The sequence below is a fragment of the Carya illinoinensis genome, chromosome 12, assembly GCF_018687715.1.
Source record: "Carya illinoinensis cultivar Pawnee chromosome 12, C.illinoinensisPawnee_v1, whole genome shotgun sequence".
Classification (NCBI taxonomy): domain Eukaryota; kingdom Viridiplantae; phylum Streptophyta; class Magnoliopsida; order Fagales; family Juglandaceae; genus Carya; species Carya illinoinensis.
The window spans coordinates 14,622,801-14,649,437 of NC_056763.1; the positions used below are offsets into that span (position 1 = coordinate 14,622,801).

Sequence of the window (26,637 nt, forward strand, 5' to 3'; positions counted from 1 at the left end):
TTTATGTGCAATACATATAATATAATCTCAAATTGTCCACACTGGACAATTTAGGAATTAATGTACATCTAAATGTACACTAATTCCCAAATAGGTCTAAGGTTATTTATGCAATGTTATACAATATCTAACAAAAAAGTCTACAAATAAATTAGTACACATTGTTTGAATTAACATTATGTACTAATAACATTTATATTATTAATGATTGATAACACTTAGAAATTATTATTAGACTTATATAATTCCTAATAACATATTATACTTATTATCAGCTATATAATATATAACACTACTATAAAATAATTTATAATTACTATTATAAATTCTTGATAATACTTAGAAATTTTATATGTTATTATATAGTATAAAATAACATATAAGAGACTTATTTATTTCCTATTTAATATAATATATAGTAAATTAGATTATAATTATTAGTTATACTATATATTGATAACACTTAATTGTTATCAGTTATTATATAATTATTACTATTATTGCCAAAATTCTTATAATTATTATTATAATAATAAGTAATTATTATTATAATTACTTATCTATTTCTTATTATTCCTTCTTTAATACTATTTATAATTACTTAGAAATTATTATTAGGGATTGATACTAATAACTCTATACAATATATTATTAGATAAAATATTTGTTATTATTGAGCTATTAGATTTTTAGGAATTATTATTTTATAATTACAATTTTTAATAATTGTTATATATATAATATAGATACTTATATGTTATTGATAATTTTACTAATACGAATTTTAATTCTTACTATATAATTATGCCTTATAATTGACACTTAGTAATATAAAATATTTATTATATTAGTTATTTAACTAATTATATAGATAATAGTTGTAAATAATATTATAACTTATAATTATGGTAACTATTCAAATATACTATATATATTGCATATAGTCCGCCAATTAGTAAATAATATCTACTATGCACAACAAATAATCACACTATTTATTTATTTTGAAATTGTTATATATATTCTTTAATTACAACATATTACTAACACTACAACTAAAACATACATTATAGTCACAAATAATTATTATTCAACACCATACAATATACGAAAACATTATCACATTAAGAATAAACATATAAAAAGTCTACAATTTTTCTTTTTAATTCATCCAGACAACACAATCCATATCACAAATTAAATCCACAATAAAAATGTAACTAAATAGAGTTTAGTATATACCTTGTGCTCAAAATAAATTCCTCTTCAAAAATCAAAAATTCTCAACAATTCACAACAAATGATCCTCAAAAAATACACTTAATATTATAAAAAAAACATTGACAAATATTATGTAAATTACAAACAAAATAAAGAAAAAAAATAAATTACCTTAATGCTTATAATTCCTTTGCAAACTCTCTCTCACACGTTTAATCTCTCTCACACTAACAAACATACACTCTCTCGTTCTCTCCCTCTCTCTAAAACTCTCTCTCTCTCTCTCTCTCTCCAAATTCACGCACGGTAGAAAGCAGAAATGACTCTGCTTTCCCATGCGTGAAACTTTTATATTCTGCTTCTTATACAATTAACGTTCGGACGCTCATTAATGAACGTTAGAACTTTAATTTACCCACCGAACGTTCACTTTGTAACGTTCAAACTTATAATTATCCCGCCTACCATTTATACAATACGTTCGAACTTAACTTGGTAACGTTCGAACGTTATATTTAACGTTCAAACTTACTGTTAATTTTTGGTTTAAGTGGGAAAATTCCCTTCGAATTTATTATTACGTCCGAATGTTATTAAAGAAGGTTCGAACGTAAATTTGATTATTTTATTTTTACATAACTGAAGTTAGTATAATATATAAATAATTTAAATATTAAATTATAATATTAGTTAATATTATATTAACTAATAATATAAAATATATTATTATATAATAGCTATATAATTTAATAACTATATTTTATATTATAGTTATAATAAGTATATATGTAATATACTATATAGTACTAATTGTATATTATACTAGTATTATAGTAGATATTATACTATATCTAATAACTATATAATATAGTATCTGTAATATATAGTATATATTATAGATATAATATGCTACTAGTATATTATATAGTATATATACAACTTGTATAATAATATAGTAACGTTCCTACAAATATATACTATATTTGTGTATACAATTAGTGTATATATATATATATATCCAACAATATATATATGGACTATAGTAGTATATCAAAGTCATATACTACTATAGTCTATATGTAACTATGATATATATATAATACTAACCTATTATATATATAATTATATTAAGACGTATATATTATTTAGAAAATTAATATTTATATATTATATATTTTATAGTTAATACTATAGTATTATATAGGAAAATATATCATATATATAGTTAATAACTATATAACAATAGTATAATATACGTTAGTTATTATACTATTGTTAATATTAGACTATATTATATAGTATATTATATAATAACTAATAAATATAATATACTTATTATATAGATAAAATAGTATATTAACTATAGTGTAATATATAGTATACTGTACTATATACTTTATATATATAGTATACTATACATATAACACATATATAACACTAAAGTATATACAATAGTTATTATATAGATACTATATAATTTTAACTATAGTATAATATATATAAATAACTGATATTGTGATGACCCGCTTTTACGTGTATTTTCATTGAAGTGTTGTTTTTATTTTAATTAATATATTGGTTCATTTATTTTAAATTAATGTATTTTAATTAGTTTGTATTTATTTGATGCGGTGTTTAATTTATTTAGTTGTTTTACGGTTTTTAAAATCGCTTTCGGCTGATCAGTTTTGGGTTCCGAAGTGAGGACTGGACCTCATTTCTTTTCCCTCATCTTTTCTTTTTCTTTTATCTTTTTCCTTTATCTTTTTCCTTTTTCCTTCTTTTTCTTTCTTTTTCTTTCTTTTCTTCTTCTTTCTTCTCCTTTCTCTCCCGCATACGCCGAATAGTTCTTTTTCTCCTTCCCGTCGCCGCCCCTTTGACTGCCCAGTTCTCCGTCGTCCGGCCACCGTTTAGTGCACCACCACCACCATTCTCTTCCCCATACACCAGAGATCATCTCCACCAATTTTCAGAGCCATCGGACCAGCCATTAGCCACCGCGAGCAGCCGGAAGTCACTGCACCTGCTCTATTTTTGCCCCTGTCGCCGGTTGCTTTCGCAGCCCAGAACTGCCGCTCTCCGGCGGCGTGGCCTACAACACCCACCCAGTTTTCTTCCCCTCTCACCGGTGAACATCCCCACCAAGTTTCACCTCCATCCGAGCCACCGTTAGCCGCCACGAGCTCCTCCAAGCCATACGATTTTTCACCGTTTTCGGCACCGTTGCACCACCTCCGGCCACCATCTCTTCACAGCTTCTTCCCCAACCTCTTGCCAACCTAAACCACCCATTTCCGGCCTCGATCCATTGCTGGAGTAGCTCCCACATGCTCAACTCCGTTCAGCCACTTTTTGGCCTTCGACCGCCATTTCCACCACCACCCACGTCCAAACTCCACTTCCTTTAGCTTCATAAACATCCTTAGACCCTTCCCTATCAATCCAGAGCCTTGGTTTATCCCCGTTCAAAAGTGGGTATTTTACAACCCACGGCCACAGTGAAATTTCACTGTTACGTTGCGTTCCTTCCGCCGTTTGCAACGCCGCGTGTTTTTTAAAAATACCATATAGCGCTGTAAGTATTTTCCAAACCCTACTTTTAGATTTAAATATATTTTACTCTTTCAATAATTAATTGTTGTTGGTTGGCTGATTCCGGACTGAGTCCGAGGAGTTCGGGGGTTGGATGGATCGAGGACAGAGTGCTTGGTTTTGCTTGTTTGTGTTTGCTTGTTTATTTGAGCCATGAGGCATGAGTTGCATATTGTGTTTATGTGCATTTTGTTTTAATCGATAAAATCCCGTTTTATTGGCGTAAATGGTTTTGGGTGCGTGTATCTCACAAGCCCAAGCCGGGATGGGTTAATATCCCGGTGGAGCTCCTCTGGTAACTCGGGAGTGGATAATACTGAGTGACATCCCTGCGACAACCGGATCGCACGATTCGGTAATGCTGTCGTGACGACTCCGTGGTCCCTAGAGTGGCGGGGACTAGAGGATGACCTGACCAGGTACGCGCGGGGCACGAGTCTGGGCATCGCTCGTTTAGGTGTCATAGAGCCAGGGTGTGCGGGTGATCCCTAGGGGAGATCATGGTGCATGCATAACCGGATTGTTTTTATTGTTTTCGGATGTGGGCGATTTTCTGGGAAAATGGCGATATTTGGTTTTCGAGGCTTTTGATCCATTTTCTGGGAAAATGGTGGTTTGGGCCATTATCTGGGATAATGGCGAGGCTTGGTTTTAAGGATATGTTTTTGTGGGCCAAATGGGTTTTTAGCGTGCGTGGAAAGATATGATTTTATGGGTTTTGTGCATTGGCATCCTTTCATGCATATTATTTGAGTTTTATATGTTTTTATCTAGTGGTGTTTGGAGTTTACTTACCTGCGGCACCATTTTTGGTGCCGTAGATTTTGGTGCAGAGATCGAGGATGAGGAGGAGGAGGCTGAGCCCGAGGATGCGGCTCCGCCGGGATGCTAATGTTATGCTTTGTATTTGGTTTAAATTTATGTTTGTGTTTTGTAATATTTATTTAAGTATGTGTTGAACAACTTTGTATTAAACAAGAAAAATTCTGGTACTTAGTTATTGACTTGCTTTTCGCTGCATATTTCTCGTGCACATTCGTCGCTTATACACACACTTGGCACACGTCAATAGGATGATGACCCATGATGTCATCATCCGGACGTCTCGATTTCAACGTGTTCGTGCGTGGGAATTTGGGGGCGTCACAGGTGGTATCAGAGTGGTTTGGCTCTGGGTAAAACCACTTGTCCCGTAGGTAGTACTAGAATGTTTTTAAGGTTGTGTTTTAAAAATTATGTTAAGTAAAGTTGTTATTTGATTGGTTTTATTTGTTTAATTTGTTTTATTTGTTTGAACTTTGATGGCTTGCAAAATTTCATATTGCAGATTTTACAAGTTCGCTCGAGCGAACTCAGGCAGATTCAAACGCTCGACTGCCGCTCGACAGGGAGCTCGAGCGGGTTGCTGAAAAACGAAGATCGCTCGAGCAGAGACATTGGCCGCTCGAACGAAATCAGGCAGAGTCGAACGCTCGATGTGCGCTCGATAGGACGCTCGAGCGAAATCAGGCAGAGTCGAACGCTCGACGCGCGCTCGACACCCCGCTCGAGCGAACATCGTATTTTGACAGATTTTAGGTTTTCCGCCGTGGGACCATATAAAAGGCCATTCTTCACTCTAGAGCCGGGAGTTTTGACTGGAGAACACTCTTTGGGAGAGAAAAACATAGCTAGAGGGATTCAAATCATTTCTTTTGGAGACGGAATTCCAATTTATTGCACGTACGTTGGATTCATACACGAGCACGGACGGGAGAAAGGCGTTGAATCGTTCTCTTGAGCTTTTGACGACCAGTTGAGGCTGCAAGGAGGATTTTTCAGTGTTTATTTTCTTCTTCCCATCTTCTCAGAACAATTATGGTGAATTCGTTTATGTTGAATTCCAATTCTAGCATGAGCTAAATTTTCTAATTTCTAGGAAAACGATGTAACCTAATTCCGAACTATGCTTGTTTGTCCATGCTAATTTAATGCAATTCTCTCTTTGTTTATCTGATTTATTCTGAGTTTAATGCTTCTAATTAACTGGCCATTGATTAGATGATTATTAATCTTGTGATTTGCTATCGAAAGAGGGAATCATAGGGTAGATCTTGGATATTTCAGCATAGGTAAGTATAGAGATCGAAAGACTTGTATGAACCTGTGTAGTAATTAAATCATTGGTCTTATTGCGTTCTTGATTATTTAATTTGCATACTCTTGTGTGAATTGATAAACTAGAATCACTTCCAATTGACTATCGAAAGAGGCTTTTGGATGAATTAGAGATTTGCTAATAGACAAAAGAGGTTTAAGTTAAATTAGCTGGATGAGAAAAGCATAGTGAAGAATTATGGTGAAATCGATTTCCTAGAAGGTTTCTTCCCCATTGAATTTGATCTTTGAAAGTCAGTTTTATTTTCTTTGCTTATTTCTCTTTGAGTTGATCTAAGTTTATTTGCAACTACAAAAACCTTAGCGATTCCTCTAGATAAAATTGAGATTAGTAAAATTTTGGTATTTGGCAAGAGTAAGGTACCAATCCCTGAGGACGATACTCTACTTATTACTTTACTATAAAACTACGATACTGTGCACTTGCAGTTTTGCACCGGTCAAACTTGTTTGCTTGTTTTTATTTATTTAGTTATGTTTTGCAAGCTAGTTTCTTTTTGTTTCTTGTTATGTGGTGTTGGTCTTTGGTTTTTGTTTTTCTTTTCTTAAAGGGGGTCAAAAGTTGTGCTGGCAGGAAAATGGTGAGACCAAGGAAATCTACTCAGGAGCCACGGGACAATACATCAAGAGATGACTCCATAGCCCACGCCATACCGCAGATGACAGAGTTTATGCAGCAAAATTTTAGGCCACTGCAGACAGGGCCTTGGCCACAACCAGGAGGACCTTGGCCACAACAAGGGGGTCCCTGGCCGCCACAAGGAGGGCCTTATCCGCAACAAGGAGGACTTTGGCCGCAACCAGGAGGTCCTTGGCCATATCAGGGAGGGCCTTGGCTTTGCCCGGGAGGATCTAGTAGCATGGTGCAAGCCAGATGCACCTATGAGCGCTTTCTGGCACATAGGACCCCACACTTCACTGGAGAAGAGGATCCGCTTCAAGCTGGAGAGTGGATCAAAGACCTGGAAAGAACTTTTGAGGTGTGTGGTTGCACCGAGGTGCAACAGGTACTCTACGCTAGCTATTTGTTGCAAGGCACCGCTTTTGATTGGTGGGATACCAAGAGGGTGATGCTAGAAGCAGAGTTGGGATCATTCGCCGCTGTAACCTGGCAGCGCTTCAAGAAAGAATTTAACGACCGCTTCTTTCCTGCATTGGTAAGGAAGCAAAAGGTAAGAGAGTTCTCAAATTTGGTCCAAGGAGGCATGACAGTGGAACAGTATGCCCGAAGGTTTATAGAACTTGGGAGATTTGCTCCCCACCTTATCGCCACAGAGGAGATGCGAGCTGAGCATTTTCAGGAGGGACTACGCCCTGATATACACCGTATGGTGGTCAACCACCGAATATCAACTTTTCAGGACTTAGTGGATGTGGCCACCCTTGTGGTGCGAGAGAATAATCTGAGTATGGGCTCCCCTCTAGGGCATAAGAGGCGGAGTTTTTCTGGTGAAGGAAGCAGCTCGGGTTCGCCTCAGAAATTTGTTCAGCGGACCAGAACTCGACCGCAAGCATCCTCAGGTGTTCGCATGGGAGGACGTGTGCCTGTTTGCGGAGTTTGTAATAGAGCCCATGTGGGTGAGTGCCCTTCTGGTGGGGCTCGATATTATAATTGTGGCCAGTAGGGTCACTTTGCCCGAGACTGTCCAAGACCAGTTCAAGGAAGCCGTGGAGGTAGACGCGGTGGAAGAACAAATCCAAGGCAATCAGTGCAAGCCCGGGTTTATGCTGTCACACCCAGAGATGTGGATGATGAGGTGCCAACAACCCATAATGCTGGAGTAATTATAGGAATGGATTTAATTTAGTTTTTATGTTGGATTTAATTTTTGGTGTATTTGATTTCTCCTTTGTTTTTGGATTTCATGGGCTAATGTGTTTGGTTCAGGGAGAGTCCATTTGTATGAGTTTTATGCTTGCACTTTGTTTGATTCTGGTGCTTCACAGTTGTTTGTATCTTCCACGTTTGCGCGGATGTGTAATTTGGTCACAGAACCTTTACTAAAGTCATTGGTAGTGGCTTTACCCGATGGTGAAATGTTGTGGTGCTCCAAGGTTGCTTTGGGATGCCCGATAAATTTTGATGGAAGGTTCTTGGATACTGATTTGGTGGTGTTTAAGCTGTTGGGTTTTGATATCATCCTCGGGATGGATTGGTTATACCGATATTCTGCGAGTATTAATTGTAGAAGTCGGGTAATTACCTTTCAGCTTCCAGATGGTGATTGTCTGGAATTTGCGGCGAGTAAGTTAAAAGAAAAGCCGGTAATTATATCGGCAATTCATGCAAGAAGAGAGATTGCATGGGGAGCATATGCATTCTTAGTTCAGATGGTGTCTGCGTTGTTTGAGAAGAAGACTTTGGTAGACATTCCAGTTGTGAAAGAATTCTCCGATGTGTTTGTGGATGACTTGCCTGGACTACCCCCTGTCCAAGAAATGGAGTTTGTTATAGACTTGTAACCTGGAGCAGCTCCTGTACATAAAGATCCTTATCGCATGGCACTGGCTGAATTAAAAGAGTTGAAGACTCAGTTGCAAGAGCTGGTAGATAAGGGATTTATTCAACCAGTACGTCGTCGTGGGGTGCGCCAGTTTTGTTTGTTAAAAAGAAAGATGGAACCCTCCGTATGTGCATTGATTATCGAAAATTAAATAAGGTGACCATCAAAAATAAATATCCTCTCCCACGGATAGATGATTTATTTGATCAGCTTCATGGAGCAGCTGTGTTCTCTAAGATTGATTTGAGGTCGGGATACTACTAGCTGAGGATCAGAGACAAGGATGTGCCTAAAACTACTTTCAGGTCGAGGTATGGGCATTATGAATTTAAGGTGATGCCGTTTGGGTTAGCTAATGCCCCTACTGCTTTTATGGATTTAATGAATCGAGTATTTCGACCTTATCTGGATTCCTTTGTGGTAGTATTCATTGATGATATTCTGATTTATTCCCGAGATGTTGAAGAGCATGTGTATCATCTTCGTCTGGTACTTGGGAAATTGAGAGAACACCAGTTGTACGCCAAGCTCAGCAAGTGTGAATTCTGGTTGGAGGAAGTCAGATTTCTTGGGCATGTGATTTCCCAAGACGGAGTGGCTGTTGATCCTAGTAAGGTGGAAGCCATTTTGTCATGGCAGCGTCCGACTATAGTGCGCGAGATCCGGAGTTTCTTGGGGCTTGCCGGATATTACCGAAGATTTGTGGAGGGATTTGCTTGCCTATCCGGACCTCTCACAGCTTTGACTCGGAAGAATGCAGAATTTGTTTGTTCAGATAAGTGTGAGAGAAGCTTCCAAGAATTAAAGAACAGGTTGACGACGGCACCAGTGTTAGCGCTTCCAGAACCGCATAAGCCATTCGTAGTCTTCAGTAATGTGTCTAAGTTCGGTTTGGGTTGTGTCCTTATGCAGGAAGGACGGGTTGCTGCCTATGCATCTCGTCAGCTAAAGGACCATGAGAAGAATTGGCTGCGATTGTTTTTGCTCTCAAGATTTGGCGGCACTTTTTGTATGGGGAAGCATGTGAAGTATACACTGATCACAAGAGCTTGAAGCATTTGTTTTTCCAGAAAAATCTGAATATGAGGCAGAGGCGATGGCTAGAGCTAATCAGTGACTACCAGTGTCAGATCAAGTATCATCCGGGGAAGGCTAATATAGTTGCTGATGGTTTGAGCCTAAAATCGCACTTGGAAGATGAAGCCGAACCGTTGAAATTGGATTCTTTGCTTTGTGGGATGAGAAGGCTCCTTATTGAAAGTTCACAGCAAGAAGAGATGCTATCTTCAGTTCTTGACATTCGGGTAACTGATTTTGAGGAATTGAAGACTCTTTAAAGGAAGGATCCGAAGCTGCTGAATATCAGAAAAAGAGTCAGAAAATCTCGAGGGCCATTGCATTATAGCATGGATAAAGATGGAATACTTCGGTTCCGAGATCACAGAGTGGTCCCCAAAGATTCCGAATTCAAGGAGCGGATCATGGCAAAAGCTCATGTGGCCCCTTATTCAGTTCATCCCAGCAGTACAAAGATGTATCGGGACTTGAAGAAAAATTATTGGTGGGATGGAATGAAGAGGGATATTGCCTTATATGTTGAGAAATGCCACACATGCCGTCAAGTGAAGGCCGAGCATCAAAGATCTGCAGGTATGCTCCAACCCCTCCCTATTCCTGAGTGGAAATGGGATGACATCACGATGGACTTTGTAGTGGGTTTGCCGAGAACGCCTAGTGGGAAAAATTTTGTTTGGGTGATTGTTGACCGGTTAACGAAGAGTGCTCATTTCTTGCCTATTAATAACAGCGATTCCTTGGGTAAGTTGACACGCTTGTATGTGAAAGAAATAGTGCGGCTACACGGCATACCAAAGAGTAAAGTGTCGGATCGAGACCCAAGGTTCACGTCACAGTTCTGGAAGAGTTTGCAGGCAACTTTGGGTACTAAGTTGAAGTTCAGTACTGCATATCACCCACAGACAGACGGCCAATCAGAGCGCACCATTCAGACCCTTGAAGACATGTTGCGAGCATGTGTCATGGAATTTCAAGGGAGTTGGGAAAACCATTTGCCGCTCATAGAGTTTGCATATAATAATAGCTTCCATGTGACCATTCAGATGGCTCCCTATGAAGCTCTTTACGGGAGGAAGTGCAGATCGCCCTTGTGTTGGGATGAAGTCGGGGAGAGTAGGATAATTGGACCCGAAATAATTCAAGAGATGCAAAGCTAAGTTCGGATCATTAGGGATAAAATGGCGGCAGCTCAGAGTCGTCAGAAAAGCTACGCTGACACCAGGAGAAGAGAGTTATCTTTTGAAGAAGGTAATTGGATTTATCTCAAAGTCTCTCCCATGAGAGGTGTTAAGCGTTTTGGTAAGAAGAGGAAACTGGATCCGAGGTATGTCAGCCCTTTTCAGATTCTGGACAAGGTAGGGTCCGTCGTCTATAAAGTTGCTTTGCCAGAGTATTTTGGGGATATTCACGATGTCTTCCACGTATCGTCCTTGAAGAAGAGCTTTGGACAACAAGAGCCACGCTTTGTCAACCCAGAGAGTATTCAGTTGCAACCGGATCTCACTTATGAGGTTGTTCCGTCGCAGATCATGGATTGGAAGGAGCAACACTTGAGGTCCAAGGCAATACCTTTGGTTAAAGTGGCATGGTGAGATCCGTTAGCTCAAGACTTCTCTTGGGAGCAAGTAGCGGACATGAGGGAACAATACCCATACTTGTTTGAGTAATGAAGGTACGTATCTTAATCTTGGTCACAGTTGGTTTATGTGATTTTATGTGGCTTGTTTTAAGTTGGTGGTTGAGCTTGCAAATTTCGAGGACGAAATTTGTTTTAAGCGGGGGAGGATGTGATGACCCGCTTTTACGTGTATTTTCACTGAAGTGTTGTTTTTATTTTAATTAATATATTGGTTCATTTATTTTAAATTAATGTATTTTAATTAGTTTTTATTTATTTGATGCGGTGTTTAATTTATTTAGTCGTTTTATGGTTTTTCTTTCGGCTGATCAGTTTTGGGTTCCAGAGTGAGGACTGGACCTCATTTCTTTTCCCTCATCTTTTCTTTTTCTTTTCTCTTTTTCCTTTTTCTTTTTCCTTTTTCCTTCTTTCTCTTTCTTTTTCTTTCTTTTCTTCTTCTTTCTTCTCCTTTCTCTCCCGCGTATGCCAAACAGTTCGTTTTCTCCTTCCCGTCGCAGCCCCTTTGACCGCCCAGTTCTCCACCGTCCGGCCACCGTTTACTGCACCACCACCACCATTCTCTTCCCCTTCCACCAGAGATCATCCCCACCAATTTTTAGAGCCACCGGACTAGCCGTTAGCCACCACGAGCCACCAGAAGTCACTGCACCTGCTCTGTTTTTGCGCCTGTTGCCGATTGCTTTCGCAGCCTAGAACCGCAGCTCGCCGGCGGTGTGGCCTACACCACCCACCCATGTTTCTTCCCCTCTCACCGGTGAACATCCCCACCAAGTTTCACCTCCATTCGAGCCACCGTTAGCTGCCACAAGCTCATCCAAGCCATACGATTTTTCACCGTTTCTGGTGCCGTCGCACCACCTCTAGCCACCATCTCTTCACAGCTTCTTCCCCTACCTCTTGCCAACCCAAACCACCCATTTCCGGCCTCGATCCGTTGCTGGAGCGGTTCCCACGAGCTCAATTCCGTTCAGCCCCTTTTTGGCCTTCGACCACCATTTCCACCACCACCCACGGCCAAACTCCGCTTCCTTTAGCTTCATAAATATCCTTAGACCCTTCCCTATCAATCCCGAGCCTTGGTTTGTCCCCGTTCAAAAGTGGGTATTTTACAACCCACGGCCACAGTGAAATTTCACTGTTAGGTTGCTTTCCTTCCGCCGTTTGTAACGCCGCGTGTTTTCTAAAAATACCATACAGCGCTATAAGTATTTTTCAAACCTTACTTTTAGATTTCAATATATTTTGCTCTTTCAATAATTAATTGTTGTTGGTTGACTGATTCCGGACTGAGTCCGAGGAGTTCGGGGGTCGGATGGATCGAGGACGAAGTGCTTGGTTTTGCTTGTTTGTGTTTGCTTGTTTATTTGAGCCATGAGGCGTGAGCTGCATATTGTGTTTATGTGCATTTTGTTTTAATCGAGAAAATCCTGTTTTATTGGCGTAAATGGTTTTGGGTGCGTGTGTCTCACGAGCCCAAGCTGGGATGTGTTAATATCCCGGTGGAGCTCCTCTGGTCACTCGAGAGTGGATAATACTGAGTGACATCCCCTGGGTTGTCGCAGGGCGACGACCGGATCGCACGATACGGTAACGCTGTCGAGACGACTCCGTGGTCCCTAGAGTGGCGGGGACTAGACGATGGCCTGGCCAGGTATGCGCGGGGCGCAAGTCTGGGCGTCGCTCGTTTAGGTGTCACATGTGTAGTCATTACCTGCAGTGTGGCACAGAGCCAGGGTGTGCGGGTGATCCCTAGGGGAGATCGTGGTGCTTGCATAACTGGATTGTTTTTATGGTTTTCGGATGTATTTTCTGGGAAAATGGCGATGTTTGGTTTTCGAGGCTTTTGATCCATTTTTTGGGAAAATGGTGGTTTGGGCCATTATCTGGGATAATGGCGAGGCTTGGTTTTAAGGATATGTTTTTGTGGGCCAAATGGGTTTTTGGCGTGCGTGGAAAAATATGATTTTATGGGTTTTGTGCATTGGCATCCTTTCATGCATATTGTTTGAGTTTTATATGTTTTTATCTAGTGGTGTTTGGAGTTTACTTACCTGCAGTACCATTTTTGGTACCGTAGATTTTGGTGCAGAGATCGAGGATGAGGAGGAGGAGGCTGAGCCCGAGGATGCGGCTCCGCCGGGATGCTAATGTTCTGCTTTGTATTTGGTTTAAATTTATGTTTGTGTTTTGTAATATTTATTTAAGTATGTGTTGAATAGCTTTGTATTAAATAAGAAAAATTCTGGTTCTTAGTTATTGACTTGCTTTTCGCTACGTATTTCTCGTGCACATTCGTCACTTATACACACACTTGGCACACGTCGATAGGATGATGACCCGTGATGTCATCATCCGGACGTCTCGATTTCCCCGTATTCGTGCGTGGGGATTTGGGGGCGTCTCAGATATTAGTTATACTACAAATATATATTATTCACTATAATAATATAGTTTAACATAAATAAGATAAAAATCATAATTATATATAATTATATATACTACTTTATATTAATATATATATATAATTGGTAACTATAGTATTGGATATATAAATAACTCTATATACTACTATATAATATATAGTATATATATTAACATATTAAATAGTATATAATATATATATTAATATTATTACAATAATATTATATAATTATTATATAAGTATACACTAGATATTACATAATATATAGTATATATAATATAATATATAATGACATACGTAATTATATACTATATCTATATATAGTATATAATACGTATATAACACTATATACGTATTAACACTATATACTATATATAACACTATATACACTATATAGTATACACTATATAGTATATAGTGTAATATACTATATATAACACTATATACTATATAGTGTACTATATAGTATATAGTATACACAATATACACGTATAACACTATATAGTATACACTATATACACTATTAACACTATATACTATATAATATGCGTATATTATACGTATATAATATTATTATATATTATATAATATATCATATTATATAGTAATATATAGATAATATAATATTACTATATATTAATATATTATATAATATATATAATATAATATATAGTGTAAAAACGTTCGAATGTTATAATTAGAAGGTTCGGACGTGTTAATTAACGTCCGAACTTATACGTTATACGTTTGCATGTTAACATAACGTCCGAACGTACAAGTAATACATTCGCACGTATGATTCTAAGTCCGAATGTATAATGCATAACGTTCGCATGTAGAGCAAACGTTCGAACGTTAATTAATGAACGTTCGAACATTAACTGTATATAAAGCCAGGCCCGATGGTTTCCAGGCCATAACATTCATCCAAAACTCAAAAATTCTCTTCCTCTCCACCACGCACGCCGCCGCAACCGTCACTAAAAGGTAATGTGCCTCTCCCTCTTCTATTTAGTACATTTTAATCGGTGGGTTTCAAAAATTCAAAACCCACCGTAGGCCGGTTATAACACTTGCATTTCCGGCCACCATTCACACTAAATTGATAAAATAGGACCGTAGAAACATTCCCCACTGTTAGTAGACTATTATTTTGGTTGTTTGTGGCTTCGAAACATGCGTTTCGAAGCTTTCGATAATGGCTGAGTCGACTCAGCGTTTCCGTGTCGTAACGTTCGAACATGTGACCTTTAGTATTCTTTACGTTCGCACGTTAAATGATAACATCCGAAAGTATTATTTATTCATGCGAACGTTCTTATCCAACGCTTTAACAGAACGTTAGATAAAATGTTCGAACGTAAACCGTTGGTCTTCTTCGGCTAGTAAGAACGTCCGAACGTATGACGGTTCAAATTCATTACGTCCGAACGTTTATATCATACGTTCGGATGTAATGAACTCATTCTTATGTTTTTATCGAACGTTTGAATGACATGTTCGATAAGAACGTCCGAACGTATCATCTTTGTAAATTCGCACGTGACAATTTTAATTTTAACGTGCGAACATATGTTCAATAACGTTCGAACGTTTCCTATTAAAATATTTTTATATTTTTTCTTTTTATTATTATTATTTTAGATATTGATAAAGTGAAATTATTTAAAAATTTTACTGGCAAAATTATGTAAATTTATAAGGATGATATTTTAATTTTCTGTATAATCCATATATGTCATAATACGTATGTATCTGTGATTCTAATCATTTTTTTAAAATATTATAACTTATATTTTTTCTTAAATTTTCAAGATATGGCTCAGTATATGATGACAAGGAAGCGAGGGAGGGATGGAGGCAATCCGGACATTGCTCGACTGGGGGCACGAACTGTTATCGGGGAACGAGAAATCCTCATTAATGAGTTTGATGAGCTTAGCTGGGAGCAGAAGACACTGAGAGACGTCTTCGTCACCAGAGGCTGGGGCCCCATATGCACATTGAGGGGAAAGATTTACCCCTCAATGGTTCGAGAGTTTTACATTGGAATGGCCACCATGCCTAACGATGCATATCATCCCATACTCTCAGTGTACGCGGTGTACAGTTTCAGTTCTCAGCGGATGTTCTCGCCGACTTACTCCAGATTTTGCGTATACTACCTGAGTTGACAGCTGCTCAGGCTGGTGACATAGCAGCTACATTTTTCCCGGCATATTCGAGGCAGATCCAGCCGCTTTTGCTTCATCTTCGGGCCCTGTTGAGTTTATGCCCAGTCATGAAGAAGATCGACCCAAGGGCGATCCTATTGCTGCTGAGGTTGGTGATGATGAGCGGGACCAGGATTTCTACATCCTCACTGGCACGGACCGCATGAAGCTTGATAGGCCAAACTCCTTCAGCCAGAATCAGCTGCTGCCTTTCTTTCGCATGTTGCACATTTTTGTTGCAACAAATGTAGACCCGGTGGCACATAAGAGCACATTCAGTCGGGCTCGTGCACAGTTCCTGATTTGCTTGGCACGTGGTGAGCTCATTGACTTGCCCCTTGTTATATTTGAGCGGATCCGTTACGAGGCCAGCATCGTTACCACGGATAATCTCCCGTATGGAGTCATCATCAGCCGCTTATTACTAGCCCGGGGAGTGCCACTCCAGGCGGAGGAGATGGTGATAAACCAGATGAGCCCCATCAACATAACCACACACCGCTGGAGCATTGGACAGGGGAGAGGCTCAGCTCAGCGTCAGTCTGGTCCTACGCCAGATCTTGTTCCCCCGACTGAGTCTGGGGCCGATGTTGCTCGCCCGTCGGCGAGTACTAGTCAGCAGCCGGGAGTTACATCTGCTGGGGATGTGCGACCTGCTTGGGTTGATGCAATGATGACAGATATGAAGGCGCATATAGACCGACAGATTGATAGACAGATTGCGCATATAGATCAGGCTGTCACACATCTTGCACCTCATGTAGATGTGCTAAACAATAAGGTTGAGACATTGACTGAGGAGTTTCAATCTTTTGTAAACCAGCAGTTCTGAAAGTGATTTGTAAAAATTTATCATATTTTATTTTTTATTTTTGACATATGTAATGGACACAAATATTTAATGTATGTATTGTGTAACTTAATTTCTACTCTTAATTTTATTTTAATATATCGTTACTCAACCTTACTATTAAAAAAATATATATATTATGGTTAATTTATGTACATTAACATATAACGTTCGAACCTTATCACTTTAACGTTTGAACATTGGCGCTAATATATTAACGTTCGCACGTAATTTATAAAAACGTTCGAACGTTCGTGCTAATATTTTTACGTTCGCACGTCAATATACATAACATTCGAACGTTATTGTGACGTGCGAACGTATTATGTGAAACGTCCGAACGTTTTAATATTCTTGCCCAACATTTAGTGACAGTTCTCACAAACCGTCACAATAAATACGTTTTAGTCACAGTTTGGAAACCGTCACTATTTATAATCTGTCACTAAAAGCCATATTTGTTGTAGTGTATGCAGTACATGTTTTTCTTTCTAATCTATCTTTTTAGCGCAATTGATTGTGATATGGATGCTACACCAAGTGGAGATGATCATCCACAAGGGGATGCGGTGAATGCCAGAGTTCCTAAACCAATAGGGACTTCCACCCCTAGAGCCACATCTAGAGCAGCTACTTCGTATACAAGTAGTTGACCCTCAGTAGATATAGAAGATGAGGATATGTTTAATGAGGAGAGGAGGAAATGCCCATTGAGCACGGTATACCACCATGGCATCCTAAAAAATGGTTGATCGTGTAAACCCGCAAGCAAGATGTTACCAATGTGTACAACTTTGTGGTTGTCATTTAAAGAAGCAAGGCACCAGTTTATTAAAAGCACATCTTAATGGTTGCCAGCGGTATTAGATCACCACTAATGGTATGCATATTAAGAAGCTGTCAATCCCCCAATACAATAAGAAGGTGTAGCAGGAACTGCTTGTAGAAATGACCATCTGTGATAAGATGCCTTTTACCACAGTTGAAAAAAAAAGGATTTCATAAATTTGTTCACACTCTTGAGTCACGATTTCCGATGCCTTCATAGTATAAAGTGATATGAGATTGTTTGAAGAGGCATGCGAAGGAGAAGGCAGAAATGAAAGAGATGTTTATTACCATTGGCTAGAGAGTGTCATTTATGATTGATAAATGGATATCCATATAGAATGTCATCTACATGTGTATCACAACCCTCTTTGTAGACAGTGAGTGGACACTGCCCAAGCATATATTATTGGTTTTGAAGAAATTGTTGATCACAAGGGTTCATTAATTAGGGCTACGATGGACGACTGTATAAAGGATTGAAAATTTAGAAAAGTCACTTATATAACAGTTGACAATGCCAGTGCCAATGACACTACAATTGAGTGGTTCAAGTGAAATATAACAGCAAAAGAGGATATCATTCATAAGCATGAGTTTATTCATGTTCGATGTTGTGCAAATATCATCAACCTCATAGTTGCTTAGGAGTTTAAGGAGATTGGTGATTCCATTACCAAAGTCCACAACTTGGTGAGATATGTGAGAGCTTTCCGTCAAAGGCTTGGCAAGTTTAAGGCGATAGTCGAACAACTTCAGATCTCATGTTCTAATAGTACTTGGACATTCTGACTCGATGGAACTTGACATATATGATGTTGGATGTGGTGCAAAAGTACTGAAGAGTGGTCAACCGGATGGAGGCTTTTTAAGGCCCATAAAGTTGTAAGTACCTAGCTCTACGCCACAAAACTTCACGATTGCTAGATCTCTTGCTCGATCTACCTACAGGATGTTCTTCAACCTCCATTCATTCTTCCAACACAATCATAGCATATTTGGTATGTGAATATATTATTCTCTAGCTATAACTTCTTTTGGTTATATCTACACGTAATTATTTTCAGAAACAATTTATTTGATCTCGGTAATTTGATCTAAATTCTTTTTCTATTCCTTTTGTGAAGACTATTAGAGTTCTATTTAGAGTGACCCTCTTGCCTATCAAATTTTGATAAGATTTTATCTGTTAAGAAGATAAGATTTTATCTATTAAGAAGTTTAAATTTAAATTTAAACTAGGGGAGTAAGAGTTTCATTTTGAACAACTAGTAATGGATAAGCCCTATCCTATTCCTTGATGGGAGCAATAGTTCAAATCTAACTCTGTTAGAAGGTCCCTAACCTAGCCTATAAATAGAGGGCATGTGTACACCGTCAGTACGACAATCAAAAGGCATAGGCCAGAAGATTCTCTTCCTACTCAAATAGTTTTTTTTCTCTTCAAGTGGGTTTTCTTTAGGATCTTGCGCATTCTTGAATCACCATGGCAAGAGGTATGCAATTTATTATTTCCGTTGTTGTCTATTTTGTATTTTATTATTCTTACATATGGTATCAGAGTCAAGTTCATGCCTATTGATTTAGATTTTTGAGATATATGTATTTTCTCATTTGAGCATGAAAATCTAATATTATTGTGTTTTCTTTGTGAGATCAAATTTGGTTTGATATGAGAAATTTTATGGCATTTTGCTGCAGAAGTGTGAATACGTATAGTCTAAGGTGGTTCTGTCTAGGAGATTGAAACTTAAGCGGGACCATTGTGATCCTTCAATTTTTCTTGGGAATCTTGAAGTTCTGTCTAGGAAAGAAGAATATTTTTTGAAAATTTACTTAGTAGTACTATTCATTTCTAATGAAAAATTCATCAAGGCATTGATCAACACTATTTATCAAAAGAAAAAAAAAAAATTGAACCTCAACTATGGATTTACTTTTGGTTTGTTTTGGTCTTCTATCAATTTTGGCCTTATTAGGCCTTTAAAGACTTATTAGGCCTTTCGGCCTTTTAAACTTTCTTGTCTGTATTAGGCCTTTGGCTTTTAAGAAAGATTTGTCCTTATTAAAAGGCACCTTATAAAGGCCAGCTTTTGGAATTGGCTATATGTTTAGTAAGTATTGATCCACACAAAACAATTTTGACCAGGCCAATTTAAAGGAATAAAATATTATTTTTTAAATAAATATTTTATTATTTTTTTTAAAACAAAGGGTTTTATTCTTGGCTTCTTTTTGGATTGTTTTTTCTTTGTATTAACTTTTGGTGGATCAATAGATATTGTTTTTCCTATGGTAAGATACTAGAGGTTATGATTATTTGAAATATTTTGGGTGTAGCCAAAGCATCCTTATCTATTGAAAAAGAATCATCTAAGGCTGATTATCGGAGTATTTTGGGAGTAGCCAAAGCATCCTAATTTATAACGATAATCATATAAAGTTTTAACTTCATAAAGATATATTAGCATCAGTGTTGTGATTAAATCATTATTTTAGTGGGTCGGACTCAAATGGAGGTTATTATTGGTGGTAGATAGATGGTTTAATTAGAGTAAGATAGATGGTTGTGTATTGGTGGTAGATTTTCCTCTCCTACGGAAGGTTGAGGTTTCTCGCTTAGTCCTGTGACTAAGCTGGTGTCTCTTAGGTGCAAGCCTTTAGAGTTTTTTCTTAACAATGGAGGAGGACATCACGCAACGTTGGTGCAACCTTAACCTTACTGAAGAAGAGCAACAAGAGTTCCATCTCCCAGAGGATGCAGTCACGGCTACTAAGCTCAGAGGCAACCACTGCCTCCTGGCTATGATTCTCAATGATCGATATGCTAATAGGGAAGCATTCAAGTCCACCATGTCCAAAGTGTGGAACACAGAAGGATGGCTATCATTCAGGGACTTAGGTTCCAACAAGTTTTTGCTCGAGTTCCAGCTCATTTCTGATAAGGAGAAGCTCCTACAGGGAAGACCTTGGTCCTTTGATCATCACCTTATCAGCCTCAAGGAGTTTAAAGGAGTTTTGACTCCAAATGAGGTGTAGTTCAACACAAAACTCTTCTAGGTACAAATACATAACCTACTGTTTGCAGGGAGGAATGAGACGGTGGGGAGGAGGATAGGTGAAGCTATAGGCAGGGTGCACCTGGTGGAGGTGGATGATCAGGGGTGTGGATGGGGGAGCTTTCTAAGAATAAGGGTAGAAGTCAACATTACTAAACCTCTAAAGAGAGGCAGAATGATCAACCTGGAAGGGAGACAATGCTGGGCTTATTTCAAATATAAACGTCTCCCCACGATATGCTACAAGTGTGGATTACTGAAGCATGTTAATGGCAAGTGTCCTAGCTTCAACCTGGCCCCTCAGTCCCAAGAGCAGTATGGTCAATGGCTGAGGGCATCCACTGCCCCTCATCACCAACTCTCGGTGAAGGAGTATGGAGGGTCACCCTCATCCCCTTCAAAGGGATCTCCCACACAAGAACAAAGCCAAGAGGAAGGTCGTCAGCAAGGTGGTAGTGGCAAGTTTCAACCACCACCAGAGGTGGAGGTAACATGGTTGGAACCACCAGGTATTGTCCAGTAGTCCACATCTTTGTCCAACGAGGATAACAACTCCCCTTCTGCATAGGCCTGCAGACTACCACATGGCTCTGAGGCACCTCAAAACATGGGGAACTAGAAAGTGTACAATGGTGAATTTTTGTCTATTCATGGGACTGCAGGACACAAGTCAATACATAAAAGCTAAAAACTACCTTTTTCTTTGAAAAGCTCCTGTAGGCTTGTCGAGCAAAGCCTTAAGGTTAAGGCAAGATCTCCAAAGCAGTCCACTCCCATGAAAGGTAGGGTGAAATCTCCTAGGGGACAGAGCAGCAAGAAGAGCCCAATAGGTGGAAAAGGTCCCCCACTAATAAGAGGTGGAAGCTGAGAGCACGAGTTGGCCCATCTAGCAATATGGACAAACCAAAGGGAGGGGTGATGGGCCTTGAGCAACCCAGCAAAGCCCAGAAAGGAAAGGCCCAACCCGAGATAGGAAATGGAGCTAAGTAGAAGCTAAGGCTTCTTGATGAGGAAGAGGTTGAGGGGATTAGTGCAGGGGCAGAGGCTGCTATGTAGCCCTGCCTACCCTCATGAAAATACTATGTTGGAACTGTTGAGGGCTTGGGAACCCTCGGACAACTCATGAGCTTCACTTATTGGTGAAGCAAAGGACCCCCTAGTAGTGTTCCTATCAGAAACTAAATGCAGAAGAGAGAGGATGGAAAAGACTAGGAATAAGCTTGGACTTGATCAAAGTTTTGTGGTTGACAGTATAGGCAAGAGTGGTGGATTGGCACTGCTTTGGAAAAATGAAGTGAAGGCTCAGTTGACCTCCTACTCTAGGAGTCACATTGCAGTAACCATAACACCTGAGTATGGGGGATAACCTTGGTTGCTGTCAGGTTTTTATGGGAACCCATCAGTTCAGAAAAGGAAAGGTAGTTGGAAGTTGCTGAGAATGTTAAAGCCTGAGAACCAAACCCCATGGCTATACATGGGGGATTTTAATGAAATTCTCAGCATGGATGAGAAGTCAGGGGCTGCCTTTAGGCCTTTCTTTCAGATGGAAAGGTTTAGGGAAGCATTAGATGCCTGTGAGCTCAGTGACCTGGGCTACATAGGCTCCAAGTTCACATAGAGCAACAAGAGAGATGGAGGCAATTTCACTAAGGAAAGATTGGATCGAGCTATGGGAAATGCAACTTGGCCATTACTTTACAGCAATTGGGAAGTTTATGTTTTACCTGTCATAAACTCTAATCACTCCCCTTTGCTGATTGCATACGACAAAGGGGCAAAAGTTGTTCAGGTATGAAGCCAGCTAATCCAAAAGAGAAGGGTGTAAGGATACAGTAGAAAGGGCTTGGATGGCAACCTTCCATAGGGGCCATTCCCTAAGCTCCATCAAAATTGGCCTGGCTAAATGCAGACATCACTTGAGAAGCTGGCAGAAGACAAGTGCAGGTAACCAGACCAAATAAATTAGGCTGAAAAGTGACATGATCCGACATCTGCACGATTCAAACCAACGGGACCTTAATGACACCATAAGAGACTTGCAAAGAGAGGTGGATGGAATGTTGGTAGGGGAGGAAACCGAATGGAGGCAAAGGTCCAAGCAGTTCTGGCTCAAGGAAGGAAGAATTCCAGATACTTCCATAAATGTGCATCCCAAAGAAGACAAACCATACCATAAAAGTGGTGAAGAATGATAGAGGGGAATGTGCCAGGGAACATGAAAGCATATGCTCACTCTTCCAAAGCTTCTACCAGGACCTCTTCCAATCTTCTCACCCGAAAGGCATTGAAGAGGCACTTCAAGATATGGAGCCAATGGTGACACTAGAGATGAACAGAAATTTTCTAGTGGAATGCACTTTTGAGGAAGTTAAAAGTGCTGTGTTTGAGATGCAACCCCTGAGCTCCCCATGCCCAGATGGATTCTCTGTTGGATTCTATCAAGACAACTGGACTATAGTAGGAGACAAGGTGTTCTCAGCAGTGAAGGATTTTTTCTCAACCAGGTCAGGAATAGGAGAGGTAAATGATACTTACATTGTTTTAATTCCCAAGAAGAAGTGTCCTGATTTAGTTATTGAGTACAGGTCTATAAGTCTTTGTAATGTCCTATATAAAATTGTTGCCAAGGTCTTAGCAAACAGTTTAAAAGCCTTCATGCCATCCATCATTTCACCAGCACAAAGTACCTTTGTACCAGGGCGTTTGATATTAGATAATATCATAGTGGCATATGAGGCCATGCACTCAATGTAGTACAGGATGAGAAGCAAGAAAGAAGGGTATATGGCCTTGAAACTGGACATGAGCAAGGCCTATGACAAAATAGAGTGGCCCTTCTTGGAAGCTGCCTTGAGAAAGATGGGATTTGCAGAAGCATGGACTAAGCTTATCATGGAGTGTGTAACTTCAGTGAGGTACTCTCTTCTCATCAATGGAGAACCTAAAGAAACCTCCCTCCCAACCAGAGGGCTGAGGCAAGGGGACCCCCTATCCCCTTAACTCTTTATCTTGTGCTCTAAAGTTCTTGGTGGAATGCTTGATAAGGCTGAAGAGAAAGGACTAGTAACTGGATTTCCCTTTGCCAGGGGCTCTCTATTGGTTAACCACCTCTTTTTTACAGATGATAGCCTGCTCTTTTGTAGAGCCAATGCCCTGGAATGGAGTAGATTACTCAAGATCCTGAACTCATATGAAAATGCATCCAGCTAGAGGCTAAACATGGACAAGACAACAATTTTCTTTAGCAAGAACATCAGTGCATTCAGAAAGAAACCATCCTAACTGCAGCTCAAGTGAAGGAAGCAAAGGCTTTTGAGAAATACTTAGGCCTTCCCTCATATGTGGGGAGGCATAAACTAGCAGCCTTCAGGCCCATATTGGACTCTATTAGAAACAGGATCCAGAACTGGAAGGTGAAATTCATATCCCAGGTAGGTAAAGAAGTTCTCCTAAAATCTATTGTCCAAGCCATCCCAACTTACTGCATGAGCATCTTTAAGCTTCCAAAGGTCATTTTAAAGACCATCAACAAGCTAATGCAACACTTCTGGTGGGGAAGTAGAGAAGACAAAGTCAAAACCCAATGGATTCCTTGGAAGAAGCTTGGACAGACAAAAAGTGTAAGGGGGCTGGGGTATAGGGACTTTAATCATTTCAATATAGCTCTCCTAGCAAAGCAGGGATGGAGACTCATACAACAACCCCACTCCCTTGCAGCCAGAGTTCTAAAAGCAAAGTACTTCTCAAGAACAGACTTCATGAGTGGCAAGTTGGGCAGCAATGCCTCATACCTATGGAAGAGTTTTATGGAGGCTAAACAAGTCTTGGAAGAAGGCCTATTCTGGAGAATAGGAAATGGAGACTCAATATACATAGGGAGAGACAAGTGGATACACCAACCCACTTCATATCGGGTTCAGTCCCCTTTAAGTGATAGGCACTCAAGATGGCAAGTGAGTGAACTGATTGATAAGCAAGAGAAGACATGGATCAGGTCCATATTGAGGGAGGTCTTCTTAGAGAGAGAAGCTACTGTCATTAGCAAGATTCCCATAAGCCTGAGCAGGAGCCCAGATCAACTAATCTAGAGACTCACAAAGAATGGCCTATTCACAGTCAAAAGTGCTTATCATCTTCTAGGGGAGATGGATGTGTGTCTAAAGGGTCAAGCATCTAACGGTTTGAGGAACAACGATTTCCGGCACAGGCTTTGGAAGTTAAATGTGCCAAATGCCACCAAAATGATGCTTTGGAGAGCCTCTCATGAGTCCCTGCCCACAAACCAAAACCTAAACAAAAGAAAGATAAGGGAGTCTGCACTATGTCCCATATGTACCAGAGAACCATAATCAACTATACATGCCTTATGGACGTGTCCTTCAGCTCAAGATGCCTGGGGTGTTAGCTCGAGAAAACTACAAAAAGAGAGAGTGGCCAAGTCTAAATTCTCAAACATAGTATGCCACATGTTTTCAGTGTTGGATGAAAATGACATGTCAATCTTTGCTTCCATAGCTCACCAATTGTGGAAGAGAAGGAACCTATATGTATTCGACGGCAAATTTGAAGCCCCTGAGACAGTGGTGAAAACTGCCACTCAGACAGCACTCGATTACAAGGAAGCAAACAGCATCCAGGGGAGTAAGAACAAACCAGTAGTTGCATCGGTTCAAAGTTGGTCAACCCCTCATTTGCATGTGTTTAAGGCCAATTGGGATGCTTCAGTAGACAAAATCCAGTGCAAAGTGGGAATAGGTGTGGTAATTAGAGATTGGAATGGCCATGTGGTTGCTACCCTTAGATCCCTAAGGGACCCTTTCCCTGATGCATTGTTAGTTGAATCCATTGCTACCTTAAAAGCTGTCATCCTATGCAACCAGCTGAACATGCAGGATATAATATTGGAGGGAGACTCTCTCAATATGCTTCAACAAATCAAGGATGAAGTGATGAATTGGAGTTGTGCAGGAATGATCATTCAAGATACCAGAACAATGCTTAAGAAAATGAAAAACTAGTTTGTGATGCATATATCTAGGAACTTTAACAGTATTGCACATTGTTTAGCTAAGGATGCACTTAAACTCTCTGAGGAGAGCATTAGTTTGGAGGGAGTCCCTCCTTGTATCCAACATTTGCTAATCTAAATTAATTCCATTTTCAAAAAAAAAGAAAAAGGTATGGAGAATTTATTCATTAACATTGAATTATTCTAGTCTTATTATTTAGATATTTAGTGAATTTTTATGTGATGCAACCACTATTTATAGTTGGTTAAAATTTACTATTGGTTAAATTGACATTGGTTGATTTAAATAAAGTTAAAATTCATAACATTAAAGTATTTCTTAATTATTGCAGGTTTAGCATTTCCCACTTCACCTTTTGATGATGTTATTTGTATTTCGATGCTAAATGATGATAATTTCTTTGTCTGGAAAGAAAATATTGTTCTAAAATTGGGGTGCTTAGAGCTTGATATGGTGCTCCGTGTGGATGAACCACTCGCCCTCACAGAATCAAGTATGCCAGCACATATTTTTAAAAATGAACTGTGGGAGCGATCTAATCGTTTCTATTTGTTGATCATGAAATCTCACATCAACAAGAACATTCAGGGTTCTATCCTTGAAACTAATAAGGCTAAAGCATTCTTGAAGGCTGCTGAGGAACAATTTGTTTGCTCTGACAAGGGTTTAGCTAGCACTCTAATGAAGAAACTATCAAGTAAGACTTTTGATAGTACTAAAGGTGTGCGTGAGAACATTATGCAAATGAGGGACATGGCAGCTCAACTTAAGTCCCTAAAGATGGAGATCTCTGAGTCATTCTTGGTACATTTCATTCTAAATTCTCTCCCTTCTAAATATAGTCCTTTCAAAATCTCTTACAATACACATAAGGATGAGTGGTCAGTTAATGAATTATTGACCATGTGTGTTCAAGAAGAGAAGAGATTACAAAATGAGAGGCTTGAAAGTGTTCATATAGCCAATCATACTAATGGAAAGACCAAGAAAGGCAAGGATGCCCAACTGCATAAGCACAAAGTGTCATTTAAGAAAAAAGACAATA

At 39.2% G+C, this 26,637-nt stretch overlaps 1 protein-coding gene across 1 annotated transcript; it reads left to right on the forward strand.

Moving 5' to 3' along the window:
- The first annotated feature begins 22,704 nt into the window (after window positions 1-22,704).
- Window positions 22,705-24,650, forward strand: LOC122289274. Its single transcript, XM_043096257.1, has 4 exons — window positions 22,705-23,147; window positions 23,322-23,463; window positions 23,608-23,661; window positions 23,808-24,650. The coding sequence occupies exons 1-4, from the start codon at window positions 22,705-22,707 to the stop codon at window positions 24,648-24,650; spliced, it is 1,482 nt and encodes a 493-aa protein (XP_042952191.1).
- Window positions 24,651-26,637: the final 1,987 nt, after the last annotated feature.